Source organism: Dendropsophus ebraccatus, chromosome 3 (assembly GCF_027789765.1).
Source record: "Dendropsophus ebraccatus isolate aDenEbr1 chromosome 3, aDenEbr1.pat, whole genome shotgun sequence".
Classification (NCBI taxonomy): domain Eukaryota; kingdom Metazoa; phylum Chordata; class Amphibia; order Anura; family Hylidae; genus Dendropsophus; species Dendropsophus ebraccatus.
Genome location: NC_091456.1, coordinates 183,430,921 through 183,451,655, shown reverse-complemented (window position 1 = coordinate 183,451,655; position 20,735 = coordinate 183,430,921). Strand labels below are relative to the sequence as shown.

At 44.0% G+C, this 20,735-nt stretch overlaps 1 protein-coding gene across 1 annotated transcript in view; it reads left to right on the top strand.

The window, feature by feature from the left end:
* The first annotated feature begins 14,858 nt into the window (after nucleotides 1-14,858).
* The window catches only part of NOL6 (nucleolar protein 6), a 49,000-nt gene continuing 43,123 nt past the window's right edge, over nucleotides 14,859-20,735 (top strand). The window contains exons 1-2 of the mRNA XM_069963272.1: nucleotides 14,859-14,944; nucleotides 19,093-19,329. Of these exons, the coding sequence (XP_069819373.1) occupies nucleotides 14,918-14,944; nucleotides 19,093-19,329 (264 nt within the window). The 5' untranslated portion in view covers nucleotides 14,859-14,917. The remainder of the gene's footprint in view (nucleotides 14,945-19,092; nucleotides 19,330-20,735) is intronic.

Genomic DNA, 20,735 nt, shown 5'->3' with positions numbered 1-20,735 from the left:
CAGCAGCTGAGGTGTATTGTGAGGTTCTGCAGCAGCTGAGGTGTATTGTGAGGTTCTGCAGCAGCTCAGGTGGATGATGAGGTTCTGCAGCAGCTGAGGTGTATGATGAGGTTCTGCAGCAGCTGAGGTGTATTGTGAGGTTCTGCAGCAGCTCAGGTGGATGATGAGGTTCTGCAGCAGCTGAGGTGTATTGTGAGGTTCTGCAGCAGCTAAGGTGTATTATGAGGTTCTGCAGCAGCTGAGGTCTGTATTGTAATGAGCTTCATGATGGATATCATTTCTCAAGCGCCATTTTGATAAATTTGGGGTAACTTTTCTCACTATGGATGAATCTCCAGCAATGACTGTCACGGCCCGGTGTAAACTCAGCCCTAGCAGAGCAATAGTGACCTCTGTTCTGCCTGGCGTCTATGGATGTGCAAACATTCATGAAATCTGCGTTAACCCTTTCAGGCAGTTTGAACATTCCTGACACAGCGGCCTGAGGGCGAGGAGACGGCGGTTACACAAGCAGAGCGTTTACTGGTATCAGACTATGAGAAGGTTCCCTGAGGAGAAACAGCAGCGTATATCATCAGGCGTCCTATGACAACCGCGTGTAACACATCTAACGGCGGGAAGGACGGATCTCAGCCCAGTCTATACGTCAGGTGTCACTAAGGCGGCGGTCACACTGGTAAACAGTGTCTAACAGATATATATATATATATATATACATTCCCTAATGTATAGGTGTGGTGTATATATAACCCTTAATGGTATCTGTCATACACAGGTTCCTGTATATAGTGAGAAATTTATTACAGGGGTCTGGCTCAGATCTGGCTCAGTTGCCCCTAGCAACCAATCAGATTCCATCTTTCATTTTCCAGGGAATCTGTGAGGAAAGAAAAGTGGAATCTGATTGGTTGCTAGGGGCAACTGAGCCATCTCTACTTTACACCCCTATGATAAATCTACCCCATAAAATTTAAAGGGAACCTGTCACCCCGGCTGCCATGGCGGAGCCCGTCCGACCCCCTCGGGTGGAGCCTGGCATACTTAACCCTCCCTGGAAGTCCCGCTTCTTGACCCGGTCCCAGGGAGGAGAAATCGCCACCCAAAGCTGTGGGCCCGCGTTATGCAAATCAACAGAGATGAGTCCGACGTCCATAGAAAATGACTGGGGCAGTCTATTCCACTAAAACATAACTTTTGATATGTTGCTGTCCATGTTGACACCCACAATTCCTTCCATACTTGTTATTATCTATTCAGTCTACTTTCCCCAATTCTGAGCTACTGCTTTCTGCTGAAGACACAAAAAAGTGGGTGTGAGCTTTTCTCTCTGTCTCTCCCTCCTCCCGCTTCCCTTTTGAGACAGCTGATGTAAACAAGTCCCTGACAGGCTGTATCTGCCATTCATTGTAATGGTGGGATGGTTAATCTGAGGTCAAGTAGCTGATAAACTCACTGTGATCAACCCTCCCAGTATTACAAACAAGCTACAAATTTGCAAATAAAGCCTGCCAGGGACTTTACATCAGCCGTCTCAGAAGGGAGGGGGAGGAGGGGGAGACAGAGAGAAAAAATCACACACAGATTTTTGTGTCTTAAGTACTAAGGAGCAGCTCAGTACTAGGGGAGGAGACTGAATAGATAACAAGCATGGAAGGCATTGTTAGTCTCACCATGGGCAGCAACATATCAAAAGGGTTTGAGTGGAATACCCCTTTAAATCAATGTTATACATACAGCTAAAGTGTGCTCCATGCTCCCTCTGTGTTCATATTTTTTTTAATCTGTTTTAAAAAAAGAGACCAAATACAGGAAATCCCAGTCCTTTGTGCGCTCACATAAGGAAAGACACCTGTCCGTCATGTAGGTTGTATATCAACTGAGGGCAATTATTTTAGAGTAATTCTATTATCAGCTCTGCAGCTTACCAGGAGACAATGCGCTTTGTTATGCAACAATTCAGTCCGTATAATGTCACTGTGTGGTTACAGAGCTTTCGTGCAGTAGGACAGGAGAGCTGACCATACAGTGCGAGCAACCCCCAGGATTCTATGTTACTGAATATGGACATGCAGCAGCTGTACACAAGCGCAGTGAAGGAAGACACCTAGTGGTCACTAGTATAACATTGATTTAAACATAGGAAACGTATGCAAAACACAGAATGTATTGGACATGTGCAGCTATTGCCATTATACAGTTTCTATATATTTCATCATAACTGAGGTCGGAGTCACCTAATGTGGAGTCAGGAGGAGGTGACCTGATCCAGATCATCACACCTCATAACACTTATCCTGTGTTATATAACTTTATATGTTTATAGGAGGCCCCTGGATCCACATGGATAATATGTACTGTGGTTATTGCTATTATTCACACGTTGCAGGTTTGTTCTATAGTTTACATAACCAGGACTGCATCCTATACATGCTGAAAATCTTTTTCTTTTAAATCAACTGGTGTCAGAAAGTTATATAGATTTGTAATTTACTGGTATTTAAAAATCTCACGTCTTCCAGTACTTATCAGCTGCTGTCTGTCCTGCAGGAAGTGGTGTATTTTTTTCCAGTCTGGCACGGTGCTCTCTGCTGCCACCTCTGTCCATGTCAGGAACTGTCCAGAGCATGAGAGGTTTTCTATGACCAGAGAATTGTAATTTACTTCTATTTAAGGATCTTGTCTTCCAGTACTTATCAGCTGCCGTATGTCCTGCAGGAAGTGGTGTATTCTTTCCAGTCTGACACAGTGCTCTCTGCTGCCATCTCTGTCCATGTCAGGAACTGTCCAGAGCATCAGAGGTTTTCTATGACCAGAGATTTGTAATTGACTTCTATTTAAGAATATTGTCTTCCAGTACTTATCAGCTGCCGTATGTCCTGCAGGAAGTGGTGTATTCTTTCCAGTCTGACACAGTGCTCTCTGCTGCCACCTCTGTCCATGTCAGGAACTGTCCAGAGCGGGAGAGGTTTTCTATGGCCAGAAAATTGTAATTGACTTCTATTTAGGAATCTTCCAGTACTTATCAGCTGCTGTATATATCCATCAGGAAGTGTTTGTTTATTCTGCTATTGTGGTGACTAATGTGGTTGCTACTGCTCTTGACAGTTCCTGACATGGACAGAGGTGGCAGCAGAGAGCACTGTGTCAGACTGGAGAGAACACATCACTTCCTGCAGGACATACAGCAGCTGATAAGTAATGGAAGACTTGAGATTTTTTAAATAGAAGTAAATTACAAATCTGTATAACTTGATTTAAAATAAAAAAAAGAGTACCCCTTTAAAAAAATGTTTGTTATGTGTAGCATTGCTACTGTGCAGCCTTATGCATTGCGGAGGGATGGGATATTGTAAATCAGGATTCAAGTTTAGCGGGTTTTACCAGGAAGCGGTGAATGTGGGTGCTGTATAAATCTTCCTAAGCGGATCTGTTCTGTACAGTAGCTATTATTCAGCATTAGGCTGTTATTAGTGCAGATGAATGTGAACTCACATGTCTGGTTCACGGGACGCGGCACAGCTGGGGATCTATACATTACATTGTAGAGGCTGCTGCATGAAGCAGGGTGACTGGATACACTGGGTGCCATTGAGCTCAGGGTAATGAATCCGCCACATAGTAGACATTACCGGGACCTAGATTGCTGCAGGAATTACCTTACACCTTTTTCACAATGAATACTAGCTATAAACAACTGTATAAGTTAAAAGTTATCCCCTATTGACTGGGACCACCCCCAATTATCAACTGGGGTCAGGAAATTGTATGGATTAGTAAATTATTTCTATATAAAAAAAACCCTCAAGTTTTCCAGTACTTATCAGCTGCTGTATGTCCTGCAGGAAGTGGTGTATTCTTTCCAGTCTGACACAGTGCTCTCTGCTGCCACCTCTGTCCATGTCAGAACCTGTCCAAAGTAGTAGTAAATCCCCATAGAAAACCTCTCCTGATCTATATGATATACAAAAAAAGTCAGAAACAACACATATAGAATAGCAGATTTATATATCTAAAATAGTGTTCATCAGCATAGAACATAGTAATCATTACAATAAAAGAAAACAAGAATAAGAAAAAGAACATAACAGGCGCTAATCTCATATAACAATGTATAAGGGTGCGCTCACACCCACAAAAGATTGAAACAGAAAACCTCTCCTGCAGGACATACAGCAGCTTATAAGTACTGGAAGAGTGGAGATTTTTTTTAATAGAAGTAAATTACAAATTCTCTGGAGCAAAGAACCCAAGCCTGAGATGGCAGAGGCCTATAGGGTGTCACTCCTATTTATCCCTGCACAATCAGATGCATTGTTGTACATGCCCCCTGTACTGTAGGACGCCTCCATGCTGTGTGTAGTCGCTGACAGTCCCTGGTAGCAGTCACTTTACAGCGCCTTCAGCCACGGCAGCATTAGAAGAAGCCTGTGTCATTTTTAATGTGCGACCTTCTATAATTACTCCTGGCAGCGGAGGAACCGAAGAATGAAATGAGCAATGACATCCAACAGCAGCTCTATAAGAAAGCTGTCATGTATAATTCAGTCCTCTCCCAGGCTGCGCTCTCCTGACAGGGGAAGCTGGATGTCCCTGATCAAATATTTATCTGCCCGAGTTTGACAGCCGTTCATTATTAACAGTAATTAGGATATCGAGTGGTTGGTCACTGATCAGTCGCCTGCCCTGTGTGGCCCGGTATACATAGACCATATCATCTACTAAAATAATAATAATAATAATAATAATAATAATAAAAAATATTAGTCGCCTGCCCTGTGTGGCCCGGTATACATAGACCATATCATCTACTAAATTACTCTAAATAATAATAATAATAATAATAATAATAATAATAATAAATATTAGTCGCCTGCCCTGTGTGTCCTGGTATTTGAGACCATATCATCTACTAAATTACTCTAAATAATAATAATAATAACAACAATAATAATAATAATAATAAATTGTAATATAATAAAAAAAATATCAGCTGCCTGCCCTGTGTGGCCCTGTATACATATACCATATCATCAACTATATTACCCTAAATAATAATAATAATAATAATAATAATAATAATAAAAAATATTAGTCACCTGCCCTGTATACGTAGACCATATAATCTACTAAATTACCCTAAATAATAATAATAATAATAATAATAATAATAATAATAAATAAATATTAGTCGCCTGCCCTGTGTGGCCCGGTATACATAGACCATATCATCTACTAAATTACTCTAAATAATAATAATAATAATAATAAAAAAAAAATATTAGTCGCCTGCCCTGTGTGGACCGGTATACATAGACCATATCATCTACTAAATTACTCTAAATAATAATAATAATAATAATAATAATAATAATAATAATAATAAATATTAGTCGCCTGCCCTGTGTGTCCTGGTATTTGAGACCATATCATCTACTAAATTACTCTAAATAATAATAATAATAACAACAATAATAATAATAATAATAAATTGTAATATAATAAAAAAAATATCAGCTGCCTGCCCTGTGTGGCCCTGTATACATATACCATATCATCTACTATATTACCCTAAATAATAATAATAATAATAATAATAATAATAATAATAATAATAATAAAAAATATTAGTCACCTGCCCTGTATACGTAGACCATATAATCTACTAAATTACCCTAAATAATAATAATAATAATAATAATAATAATAATAATAATAATAAATATTAGTCGCCTGCCCTGTGTGGCCCGGTATACATAGACCATATCATCTACTAAATTACTCTAAATAATAATAATAATAATAATAATAAAAAAAAAATATTAGTCGCCTGCCCTGTGTGGACCGGTATACATAGACCATATCATCTACTAAATTACTCTAAATAATAATAATAATAATAATAATAATAATAATAATAATAATAATAATAAAAAATATTAGTCGCCTGCCCTGTGTGGACCGGTATACATAGACCATAGCATCTACTAAATTACTCTAAAGAATAATAATAATAATAATAATAATAAATATTAGTCGCCTGCCCTGTGTGGCCTGGTATACGTAGACCATATCATCTACTAAATTACTCTAAATAATAATAATAATAACAATCATAATAATAATAAATTGTAATATAATAAAAAAAAATATCAGCTGCCTGCCCTGTGTGCCCCTGTATACATATACCATATCATCTACTATATTACCCTAAATAATAATAATAATAATAATAATAATAATAATAAAAAAAAATATTAGTCACCTGCCCTGTATACGTAGACCATATAATCTACTAAATTACCCTAAATAATAATGATAATAATAATAATAATAATAATAATAATAATAATTTGTAATAATAATAAATATCAGTTGCTTGCCCTTTGGCCCTGTATACGTAGACCATATAATCTACTAAATTACTCTAAATAATAATAATAATGATAATAATAATAATAATAATTTGTAATAATAATAGAAAATATCAGTCGCCTGCCCTGATCCTTTTTTTTTTTTTTTATTAATGATGATAATAATAATCATAATAATAATAATAATAATAAAAAATATCAGTCGCCTGCCCTGCCCTTTTTATTAATGATAATAATAATATTAATAAAAATAATAAAAATAAATAAAATAATTATAATAAATAATTTAAAATCATAATAATAACAATAATAATAAACATAATAAAAATAAATAAAATAATAACCATAAAAAATATAAAGTAATAATAATAATTATAATAATAATAAATAATAATAATACAGATAAATAAAATAATAATCACAATAATAATCATAATTAATATAATAAGAAGAAGAGCTATTAGTATATTGCAGATCTGTTTGTATTTTAGGAAAACTTTATGATGCACAAAAAAATAAAAAATAAAAATAAAAATGCAATATGCAACTGCAATATGAGAACACAGCCTTCTAGGTATCCTGCTCCACACTGATGAGGGGCAACACCCCCAAACAGCTGTGTGTGGATGGTTACCTGGCCTTGGTTTATCCCTTGTCATTACACTGACTTATAGGGCCACTTAATATGGTGGATTTAATGGTTTCCTAACAGGAGCTGCTCCTTGGCTGGGTCCTTCCCGGAGGGATATCTGGCTAGTCCTGTGTTTTGAGACTCTTCAATGAGGCTCCACGGACTCCTCTTTTGCATATTCTAGGTAAAGTGTCTGTAAGGTGACAGCTGTTATTATGTGACAAGAGGGAATGGAGCGCCTGACACAGAAGGAAGCAGCTATTCTAACTGTCAGGGTGTGTTCACACATTCAGGTTTTTCCAATACAATTATTGACTAGAAATCCAAGAGTCTCAAGTTTTCATTTAGGGGTAGTACTGTACGCTGCTGCCATGTTCCTGCCTTGCTTGCAGCCAGCACCTGGACACTCCGCTTTAAAGAGGTACTTTGGAGATTTTTTTTTTTAAATCAACTGGTGTAAGAAAGGTATATAGATTTGTAATTTATTATTATTTAAAAATCTCCAGTCTTCCAGTACTTATCAGCTGCTGCATGTCCTGCCGGAAGTGGTGTATTCTTTTCAGTCTGACACAGCGCTCTCTGCTGCCACCTCTGTCCATGTCAGGAACTGTCCAGAGCAGTAGAAAATCCCCATAGAAAACCTCTCCTGCCCTGGACAGTTCCTGACATGGACAGAGGTGGCAGCAGAGAGCATTGTGTCAGAGTGGAAAGAATACAACATTTCCTGCAGGACATACAGCAGCTGATAAGTACTGGAGGGCTTGAAATTTCACAATTATCAGTAAATCAAAAGCTATAGCTGCTGTCTGCACCAGGTGCATACTGGTATTTGGGATTGCACATGGCCCAAAAATATGGTTTGTGAACATGGCCAAAGAGTATGTTCAGGTTTAGGTTTTCAACTGCAATTACTGAATACAAAGCCAGGAACGGACTGTTAGGCTGTGTGCCCATATAGTGATTTTATTCATACCTTAGTCATTGTTTTTATGCAGAAAACAACTAAATAGGTGTTCTAAAGAAATAAAAATGCCAATTTTTCAAACTGGAAATAATGGCTGAAATAAAAAGTGAACCTACATGCTCATTGAAATTTTATAATTTATTCAGTCACATAATGAATAATCCATTAACTATGTGTATTTACCTTGAGCTCAGATGTTCAGTTTTGCATGAGATCAGCCTCTGACCTCGGACTGTGCAGCTTTGTGCCCTACTTATCTGTCCTGAGCTAATGGGGGAGAGTTGACCGCTCACATTATTACTTGGAGTGAGACCAATATTTATCTGTTTGGCGAGAGCCAACACTAAAGCAATTTTCTGTAGTACAGGACTGGTGGGAACTGGTTTATATCTGAGCTGTTCCTGGATAGAAACATAAACTGAGAATACATCTATATAGCTGCAGCTCTAGACTGATGGGAAGTGCACAATATACGACAACATCCTGCTGACGCTTAGAGGAAACCACTTTAGAGGGCAATTCCAGCCACAACTGATACATCATGTGTGGTACATAGATGTTGGTAATATAAGTACTACAATACTGCTCCCTATATACAAGAGTATAACTACTATAATACTGCTCCTATATACAAGAATATAACTACTATAATACTGCCTCCTATATACAAGAATATAACTGCTATAATACTGCTCCTATATACAAGAATATAACTTCTATAATACTGCTCCCTATATACAAGAATATAACTACTATAATACTGCTCCCCATATACAGGGATATAACTACTATAATACTGCTCCTATATACAGGGATATAACTACTATAATACTGCTCCTATATACAAGAATATAACTACTATAATACTACTCCTATATACAAGAATATAACTACTATAATACTGCTCCTATATACAAGAATATAACTACTATAATACTGCTCCTATATACAGGAATATAACTACTATAATACTGCTCCCTATATACAATAATATAAATACTATAATACTGCTCCTATATACAAGAATATAACTACTATAATACTGCCCCTATATACAAGAATATAACTACTATAATACTGCTCCTATATACAGGAATATAACTACTATAATACTGCCTCCTATATACAAGAATATAACTACTATAATACTGCTCCTATATACAGGAATATAACTACTATAATACTGCTCCCTATATACAGGAATATAACTACTATAATACTACTCCTATATACAGGACTATAACTACTATAATACTGCTCCCTATATACAATAATATAAATACTATAATACTGCTCCTATATACAAGAATATAACTACTATAATACTGCTCCTATATACAAGAATATAACTACTATAATACTGCTCCTATATACAGGAATATAACTACTATAATACTGCTCCTATATACAAGAATATAACTACTATAATACTGCTCCTATATACAAGAATATAACTACTATAATACTGCTCCCTATATACAGGAATATAACTACTATAATACTGCTCCTATATACAAGAATATAACTACTATAATACTGCTCCTATATACAAGAATATAACTACTATAATACTGCTCCTATATACAAGAATATAACTACTATAATACTGCTCCTATATACAAGAATATAACTACTATAATACTGCTCCTATATACAAGAATATAACTACTATAATACTGCTAGTATGTACAAGAGTATAACCACTATAATGTAAAGGGTAGGGACAGATAAACCAGCACTCTAGATACAGACAGGGCCGTATTTACCACTAGGCACCCGTGGTCCGGTGCCTAGGGCAGCACCTTGCAGGGGGGCAGCAACAGGGAGCAGGGGGACAGAAAACTACTTTTTTTTTTTTTTAGTCTCCTACCTCCAGTTCAGACTTGCCAGTAAATCTGGTGTCTTTTTGAGGGGGGTGGGGGTGTATGGTGGAATTGTTCAGGCCTGGTATGGCGGTGTTATCCAGTCACAGTATGCTCTAATCATTGATTCAATGTAGAAATTTGTTTATGTTTTAAGCCGTTAAAAACCATGAAAAATGCGATTCAGACAATGTTCCTACGTGTGGAGAAATGCATGTGGCCAAAATCACGCCCCCTCCCCCGCTCCCCAAGATGGGGCGTCTTCAGGTCTAGTGCCTAGGGCAGCACCAGCTGATAATACGGCCCTGGATACAGAAATTCCCACTGTGACTGGAGGTGGACCAAATTCAATGTTAGCGCTGTATGCCGGGGAAGCTTGTGTGGTGTTTTCGCAGCTCTGTGGGTGTGAGGTCACTTGGGAACTTGTCATGGTATCCCACAGTGAGTTACTTTGACCAGGGGCACAAAGAACTTAGTGGCACACCTGTGCTAAGACACTACACTAGGAAGCCTCAGAAATATAAAAGCGCCTGGGATAAAGATATATAGATGAACATTTCCAACACTCACTATCTGATGCAAACAGGCAGAGCTTTTACTTATATCAGGGAGGGGATGGAGTAGGGTCCTCAATGCGCCCCTAGTGGCAACGACGGTTTCAGGCTACTGCAGCCTGTCTTCTGGCCAAGAGTACCGAAATCTTGCCACAAGATAGGCTGCAATAGCCTGAAACAGTGACAACCCCATAGGGAGCAGTACAGGAGCTCTCCCCACAGGTGACTCCCCATAGGGAGCAGTTTAGGAGCTCTCTCCACAGATGACTCCCCACAGGAGCAGTACAGGAGCTCTCCCCACAGATCACTCCCCACAGGGAGCAGTACAGGAGCTCTCCCCACAGGTGACTCCCCACAGGGAGCAGTACAGGAGCTCTCCCCACAGGTGACTCCCCATAGGGAGCAGTACAGGAGCTCTCCCCACAGATGACTCCCCACAGGGAGCAGTACAGGAGCTCTCCCCACAGATGACTCCCCACAGGGAGCAGTACAGGAGCTCTCCCCACAGATGACTCCCCACAGGGAGCAGTACAGGAGCTCTCCCCACAGGTGACTCCCCACAGGGAGCAGTACAGGAGCTCTCCCCACAGGTGACTCCCCATAGGGAGCAGTACAGGAGCTCTCCCCACAGATGACTCCCCACAGGGAGCAGTACAGGAGCTCCCCCCACAGATGACTCCCCACAGGGAGCAGTACAGGAGCTCCCCCCACAGATGACTCCCCACAGGGAGCAGTACAGGAGCTCTCCCCACAGGTGACTCCCCATAGGGAGCAGTACAGGAGCTCTCCCCACAGGTGACTCCCCATAGGGAGCAGTACAGGAGCTCTCCCCACAGATGACTCCCCACAGGGAGCAGTACAGGAGCTCCCCCCACAGATGACTCCCCACAGGGAGCAGTACAGGAGCTCCCCCCACAGATGACTCCCCACAGGGAGCAGTACAGGAGCTCTCCCCACTTGACTCCCCATAGGGAGCAGTACAGGAGCTCTCCCCACAGATGACTCCCCACAGGGAGCAGTACAGGAGCTCCTCCCACAGATGACTCCCCACAGGGAGCAGTACAGGAGCTCCTCCCACAGATGACTCCCCACAGGGAGCAGTACAGGAGCTCTCCCCACAGATGACTCCCCACAGGGAGCAGTACAGGAGCTCTCCCCACAGATTTCTCCCCATAGAGAGCAGTACAGGAGCTCTCCCCACAGATGACAACCCCATAGGGAGCAGTACAGGAGCTCTCCCCACAGATGACTCCCCACAGGGAGCAGTACAGGAGCTCTCCCCACCCCCCATAGGGAGCAGTACAGGAGCTCTCCCCACCCCCCATAGGGAGCAGTACAGGAGCTCTCCCCACAGATGACTCCCCACAGGGAGCAGTACAGGAGCTCTCCCCACAGGTGACAACCCCATTGGGAGCAGTACAGGAGCTCTTCCACCAGATGATTCCCCACAGGGGGCACTACAGGAGCTCTCCCCACAGATGACATCCCAATAGGGAGCTGTAGTGAGGAGTGCAAGAAACATAAACATTTCTGGGAAACCTCAGCCGCTCCGCCCTGGAGGAGTATTGGAAGCTGCTCCCAGGACCCAGGCACCCACTGACTCAGGGTACATTGTTATCCTCTTATTGTGAAAGACGAGATGCCAAACCACAAAAGGGTCAATGGTTAACAGAGGAGATAGGAGACAAGCGGCATGTGTCATGTCTGTGATCTTCCCCGTCACAACACTTCACTACAGCCGACAATATGACTACAACTATTTCCTCGCCCTTTTGGACTCTACGTCTACAGTGATCGACGTCATTTTACTATCTATATAAAGCTTTAGCTTTGGCTGCCCAGGCATGATGGGAATTGTAGTTTTCTGACAGCAGGAGAGCCTGTCTGACCCCTGTGCTGCAGCCGCTGCTCTATACAGAACCTGCGCTGCCGCTCGTTCATCTCCGCCAGGATTTCCTGCAGCACAAGGAGAATTAATGTTGTTAATGGGACAATTATAAATGTCATGAAGAATAATCCATCTCACACATCACACCTGCACAGACTCCTCCAGAAACATCCGCTCGGGTTCATCAATAGTGAATCAATCAGTGAACTGCTGAGCCAGTGTATCTAAGCATACTATGTGTGATACTGACTGCTGAGCCAGCATATCTAAGCATACTATGTGTGATACTGACTGCTGAGCCAGTGTATCTAAGCATACCATGTGTGATACTGACTGCTGAGCCAGTGTACCTAAGCATACTATGTGTTATACTGACTGCTGAGCCAGTGTATCTAAGCATATCATGTATAATACTGACTGCTGAGCCAGTGTATCTAAGCATACTATGTGTGATACTGACTACTGAGCCAGTGTATCTAAGCATATCATGTGGGATATTGACTGCTGAACCAGTGTATCTAAGCATATCATGTGTGATACTGACTGCTGAGCCAGTGTATCTAAGCATATTATGTGTGATACTAACTGCTGAGCCAGTGTATCTAAGCATATTATGTGTGATACTAACTGCTGAGCCAGTGTATCTAAGGATATTATGTGTGATACTGTATTCTGAGCCAGAGTATCTAAGCATATTATGTGTTATACTAACTGCTGAGCCAGTGTATCTAAGCATATTATGTGTGATACTAACTGCTGAGCCAGTGTATCTAAGCATATTATGTGTGATACTAACTGCTGAGCCAGTGTATCTAAGGATATTATGTGTGATACTGTATTCTGAGCCAGAGTATCTAAGCATATTATGTGTTATACTAACTGCTGAGCCAGTGTATCTAAGCATATTATGTGTGATACTGACTGCTGAGCCAGTGTATCTAAGCATATCATGTGCGATACTGTTTTCTGAGCCAGAGTATCTAAGCATATTATGTGTGATACTGACTGTTGAGCCAGTGTATCTAAGCATATTATATGTGATACTGTCTGCGGAGCCAGTGTATCTAAGCATATTATGTGTGATACTGTCTGCGGAGCCAGTGTATTTAACCATATCATGTGTGATACTGACTGCTGACCAGTGTATCTAAGCATATCATGTGTGATAATGACTGCTGAGCCAGTGTATCTAAGCATATTATGTGTGATACTGTCTGCTGAGCCTGAGTATCTAATCCTAACATGTGTAACACTGTCTGCTGAGCTAGTATATCTAAGGCTATTAGATGTAATACTGCCTGCTATGCTAGTGTATCTAATTCAATTATGTGTGACACTGTCTGCTGATCCAGTGTATCTAATCCTAAATGTATCATAATATCTGCTGAGCCAGTGTATCTAATCCCAAATGTATCATAATATCTGCTGAGCCAGTGTATCTAATCCCAAATGTATCATAGTATCTGATATGCTAGTGTATCTAATTCTACCATGTGTGATACTGTTTTTTGATCCAGTGTATCTAATCCTAAAATGTGTGTTACTAAACTGATGTATCGGCGCTCATCAATGTGTGACACTGTGCATACTGTAAGGCACGATACTGACTGCTGAGCTTTTGCATTTGAGACAATTGTGAATGTCTCTGCTGAGCTGGTGTATCTGAGCCTACCATGTGTGACACGATTTGCTGAGCTGGTGTATCTAAACCTGTCACTTTATAGCTCATCATTGCCATCTAGTGTCTATTTGGAAATACTGCAGGTGACTGGGGATATGTACAGAACTGCTCACCTGTCTGTGCTTATGATTAACATGCAGATTCTGGTAATGGTTTAGGGTCCCTTTAAAGAGGAACTCTGGTGATTTTTATTTTTTAAAGGAGAAGTCCGACCAAAAGCCATTTGTAAAGGGGATGTTTACCAAATAGGTTCTCTCTAATCAACTGGTCCCAGAAAGTGCCAGAGATTTGTAATTTACTTCTTTTAAAGAAATCTCAAGTCTTCCAGTACTTATCAGCTGCTGTATGTCCTGCTGCCACCCCTGTCCATTTCAGGAACTGTCCAAAGCAGTAATAAATTCCCATAGAAAACATCTCACCTCTCATAGAGAGCACGGTGTCAGTCCTTTTCCTGTATGACATACAGAAGCTGATAAGTACAGGAAGACGAGATTTTTTAAATAGAAGTAAATTACAGTTGATTTCTGAATGTTTTTTTTGTGAACTATCCCCTTAACTCAACCTTTACAACCACTATGACAGAGCCTCTGAGGATGATAACTCAGCTTTTCCAAGATTCTGAATGGCACATTCTCTTACTTATGTCATGTCGTACTGTTTAATGCGATTCTGACTAGAACATCTTGTTAACTTGCTTTAAGCTCTATATAGGAAAAATAAAATCTCCGAGATTAATCCACCAGCTCCCTTCACCCCACTTCCAACCTCAAGTAAAAGGGCACCATTGCCAGTAACTATCATGGCTGCTCTAGCACTCGCAGAACCGCCCCCCTGACGCACGTCACTTCCGGAGCGCCCGAGATAGGACGTGCTTTGTGCGCCGAATGCCTTGTCCAATCAGGAGCTCCGATGGGCGTGGTTTGAAAGTCCAGGAATCGGTAACCCACGTGTTCTGGCGGAGAGGAGATGAAGGCGAAACGGAGCGAAGTGCAGGTACATTGGCGGGTTATGAGGCGTGTCCCGTGACGGGGAGCTCATGAATATTCATCATGTGACCTCTCATCAGTGTATATTATATGCAGCGGTGTAGGATATACAGTGTAGCAGTGCTCCCCATAAGGTGTTATACAACTACAACTCCCATCATGCCACGGCAGCAAAAGACTGTTAGGGCATGATGGGAGTTGTAGTATTGCATCAGCTGGAGAGACACAGGATGTGATGCCTCCAACCTGAGAAGTAGTGGTGCACAGTACATTGCCTGCTCTGGTACTGTCATAGTACTGTCAGCCCCCCACATGGAGCCCCCCAATATAGTGTCCTGCCTATGTACACCCCACATGGAGCCCCCACTATAGTGTCCTGCCTATGTACACCCCATCATGGAGCCCCCCAATATAGTGTCCTGCCTATGTACACCCCATCATGGAGCCCCCCACTATAGTGTCCTGCCTATGTACACCCCACATGGAGCCCCCCAATATAGTGTCCTGCCTATGTGCACCCCACATGGAGCCCCCCAATATAGTGTCCTGCCTATGTACACCCCATCATGGAGCCCCCACTATAGTGTCCTGCCTATGTGCACCCCACATGGAGCCCCCCAATATAGTGTCCTGCCTATGTGCACCCCACATGGAGCCCCCCAATATAGTGTCCTGCCTATGTACACCCCATCATGGAGCCCCCCACTATAGAGTCCTGCCTATGTACACCCCATCATGGAGCCCCCACTATAGTGTCCTGCCTATGTGCACCCCACATGGAGCCCCCCAATATAGTGTCCTGCCTATGTGCACCCCACATGGAGCCCCCCAATATAGTGTCCTGCCTATGTGCACCCCATCATGGAGCCCCCCACTATAGTGTCCTGCCTATGTGTACTGTACACCCCATCATGGAGCCCCCACTATAGTGTCCTGCCTATGTGCACCCCACCATGGAGCCCCCACTATAGTGTCCTGCCTATGTGCCCCCCATCATGGAGCCCCCACTATAGTGTTCTGCCTATGTGCACCCCATCATGGAGCCCCCCACTATAGTGTCCTGCCTATGTGCACTGTATACCCCATCATGGAGCCCCCCAATATAGTGTCCTGCCTATGTGTACTGTGTACCCCATCATGGAGCCCCCCACTATAGTGTCCTGCCTATGTGTACCCCACATGGAGCCCCCACTATAGTGTCCTGCCTATGTACACCCCATCATGGAGCCCCCCACTATAGTGTCCTGCCTATGTGCACTGTGTCATCTCCCCATCATGGAGCCCCCACTATAGTGTCCTGCCTATGTGCACCCCATCATGGAGCCCCCCACTATAGTGTCCTGCCTATGTGCACCCCCATCATGGAGCCCCCCACTATAGTGTCCTGCCTATGTGCACCCCCATCATGGAGCCCCCCACTATAGTGTCCTGCCTATGTGCACTGTGCACCCATCATGGAGCCCCCCACTATAGTGTCCTGCCTATGTACACCCCACCATGGAGCCCCCACTATAGTGTCCTGCCTATGTGCACTGTATACCCCATCATGGAGCCCCCCACTATAGTGTCCTGCCTATGTGCACTGTGCACCCCATCATGGAGCCCCCACTATAGTGTCCTGCCTATGTGTACTGTGTACCCCATCATGGAGCCCCCCACTATAGTGTCCTGCCTATGTGCCCCCCATCATGGAGCCCCCCACTATAGTGTCTTGCCTATGTGCACTTTACACCCCATCATGGAGCCCCCACTATAGTGTCCTGCCTATGTGCACCCCACCATGGAGCCCCCCACTATAGTGTCCTGCCTATGTGCACTTTACACCCCATCATGGAGCCCCCACTATAGTGTCCTGCCTATGTGTACTGTGTACCCCATCATGGAGCCCCCCACTATAGTGTCCTGCCTATGTGCACCCCATCCTGGAGCCCCCCCAATATAGTGTCCTGCCTATGCTATGTGCACCCCATCATGGAGCCCCCCACTATAGTGTCCTGCCTATGTGCACTGTACACCCCATCATGGAGCCCCCACTATAGTGTCCTGCCTATGTGCACCCCATCATGGAGCCCCCCACTATAGTGTCCTGCCTATGTGCACTGTACACCCCATCATGGAGCCCCCACTATAGTGTCCTGCCTATGTGTACTGTGTACCCCATCATGGAGCCCCCCACTATAGTGTCCTGCCTATGTGTACTGTGTACCCCATCATGGAGCCCCCCACTATAGTGTCCTGCCTGTGTGCACTGTGCACCCCATCATGGAGCCCCCCACTATAGTGTCCTGCCTATGTGTACTGTGTACCCCATCATGGAGCCCCCACTGTAGTGTCCTGCCTATGTGTACTGTGTCACCACCCATCATGGAGCCCCCACTATAGTGTCCTGCCTATGTGCACCCCATCATGGAGCCCCCACTATAGTGTCCTGCCTATGTGCACCCCATCATGGAGCCCCCACTATAGTGTCCTGCCTATGTGCACCCCATCATGGAGCCCCCACTATAGTGTCCTGCCTATGTGTACTGTGCACCCCATCATGGAGCCCCCACTATAGTGTCCTGCCTATGTACACCCCACCATGGAGCCCCCCACTATAGTGTCTTGCCTATGTGCACCCCACCATGGAGCCCCCCACTATAGTGTCCTGCCTATGTGTACTGTGTACCCCATCATGGAGCCCCCCACTATAGTGTCCTGCCTATGTGTACTGTGTACCCCATCATGGAGCCCCCCACTATAGTGTCCTGCCTATGTGCACCCCATCCTGGAGCCCCCCCACTATAGTGTCCTGCCTATGTGCACCCCATCATGGAGCCCCCCACTATAGTGTCCTGCCTATGTGTACTGTGTCATCCCCCATCATGGAGCCCCCACTATAGTGTCCTGCCTATGTGCACCCCATCATGGAGCCCCCACTATAGTGTCCTGCCTATGTGCACCCCATCATGGAGCCCCCACTATAGTGTCCTGCCTATGTGCACCCCATCATGGAGCCCCCCACTATAGTGTCCTGCCTATGTGCACCCCATCATGGAGCCCCCACTATAGTGTCCTGCCTATGTGTACTGTGCACCCCATCATGGAGCCCCCACTATAGTGTCCTGCCTATGTACACCCCACCATGGAGCCCCCCACTATAGTGTCTTGCCTATGTGCACCCCACCATGGAGCCCCCACTATAGTGTCCTGCCTATGTGCACCCCACCATGGAGCCCCCACTATAGTGTCCTGCCTATGTGCACCCCACCATGGAGCCCCCCACTATAGTGTCCTGCCTATGTGCACTGTGTCAGCACCCCATCATGGAGCCCCCCACTATAGTGTCCTGCCTATGTGCACTGTGTCAGCACCCCATCATGGAGCCCCCCACTATAGTGTCCTGCCTATGTGCACTGTCATCCCCCATCATGGAGCCCCCCACTATAGTGTCCTGCCTATGTGCACTGTGTCATCTCCCCATCATGGAGCCCCCCACTATAGTGTCCTGCCTATGTGCACTGTGCATCCCATCATGGAGCCCCCCACTATAGTGTCCTGCCTATGTGCACTGTGCACCCCATCATGGAGCCCCCACTATAGTGTCCTGCCTATGTGCACCTCATCATGGAGCCCCCCACTATAGTGTCCTGCCTATGTGCACCCCCATCATGGAGCCCCCCACTATAGTGTCCTGCCTATGTGCACTGTGCACCCAACATGGAGCCCCCCACTATAGTGTCCTGCCTATGTGCACCCCATCATGGAGCCCCCCACTATAGTGTCCTGCCTATGTGCACCCCATCATGGAGCCCCCCACTATAGTGTCCTGCCTATGTGCACTCTGTCATCCCCCATCATGGAGCCCCCACTATAGTGTCCTGCCTATGTGCACCCCACCATGGAGCCCCCACTATAGTGTCCTGCCTATGTACACTGTACACCCCATCATGGAGCCCCCCACTATAGTGTCCTGCCTATGTGCACTGTGTACCCCATCATGGAGCCCCCACTATAGTGTCCTGCCTATGTGCACCCCATCATGGAGCCCCCCACTATAGTGTCCTGCCTATGTGCACCCCATCATGGAGCCCCCCACTATAGTGTCCTGCCTATGTGCACCGGCCTCTAATCATATGACAAAGATGTCAGATATAGTTTTATGTTGTTGTACAGGAGGACGACCATGCTGAGGACGGCGTTATGTCCGATGCGGCTGAGGAGCCCGTTCACCCTCCGGCTTCCAAGCCAAAAGCTAAGAAAGCAACAAAGAGACCCTCAAAGCCGAATCCCCAGAAACCTGCAAAGAAGAAGAAGAAGGAGTCTGATGAGAGCAAACCCCTGAGTACTGAGGAGCTGATCCAGCTGAAGGAGACCGAGCAGCAGTACCACACCAGCCTCCTGCGCATGCAGGTAACCCCCCCCCCAGTAACGCTACCAGTGGCGACCTTTAATTCAGAGCTGCAGACGTGGACAGATAGCTTGTGAGACGGTAAAACGGACAGTACCTGTCACTTAGCTGATGGTGCCAATAAAATCATGTTTTCTTTCTAAGCTGAAGAGGTTGTTGTGAGCTGCAGCATGCATGCCTCCTCTCTCCCCCACTCTCCTTGCTTGATTTCCAGTCGTGTAGAGCAGGGAAGGAGGCAGGGGTAGGGTAGGGAGGAGGCATGCATGCTGTAGCTCAGCACAACCTCTACCACTCTTGAGCTTAGAAAGGAAACATGATTTTATAACTTTGCACACAGCCATCAGTTAAGAAACTGGTATCATTTGTTTTACAGTCTTATCGGCTATCTGCCTATGTCTGCGACTCTGACCATGATGTGGAGGTGACAGATCCCTATTGAAACAGACTGAGGATGTCAGACAGACAGAACTAATGTCTACCCATGTCAGACAGACAGAACTAATGTCTACCCATGTCAGACAGACAGAACTAATCAGATCAAACCATATTTACTTAAACCAATTCCATGCAGCTTCCCCTTGTGTCTATTCAAGTGCATGTTAGCATTAGAATAGACATTAGACCTGTGGCAGCCTGTACTGTCAGTAACTGCCATGTCTGCAGCACTCATGGCACAGACAGCGTCCCCCAGTGTAATGTCTATTCTAATGGTAACATGTAATATATAGACATCAGGGGAGGCAGCAGCACTAGTGACACAGACAGCTTCCCCAGTGTAATGTCTATTTTAATGGTAACATGTATTATATAGACATCAGGGAAGGCTTCAGCACTAGTGATACAGGCAGCTGCCCCCAGTGTAATGTCTATTGTAATGGTAACATGTAATATTTAGACATCAAGGGAGGCTGCAGCACTAGTGACACAGACAGCTCATCCCAGTGTAATGTCTATTCTAATGGTAACATGTATTATATAGACATCAGGGCAGGCTGCAGCACTCATGGCTCAGACAGCTTTCCCCAGTGTAAATCTATTCTAATGGTAACATGTAATATATAGACATCAGGGGAGGCAGTAGCACTAGTGACACAGACAGCTCATCCCAGTGTAATGTCTATTCTAATGGTAACATGTATTACATAGACATCAGGGGAGGCTGCAGCACTAGTGACACAGACAGCTCCCCCCAGTGTAATGTCTATTCTAATGGTAACATGTATTATATAGACATCAGGGAAGGCTGCAGCACTAGTGATACAGACAGCTCCCCCAGTGTAATGTCTGTTCTAATGGTAATATGTAATATATAGACATCAGGGGAGGCAGCAGCACTAGTGACACAGACAGCTCATCCCAGTGTAATGTCTGTTCTAATGGTAATATGTAATATATAGACAACAGGGGA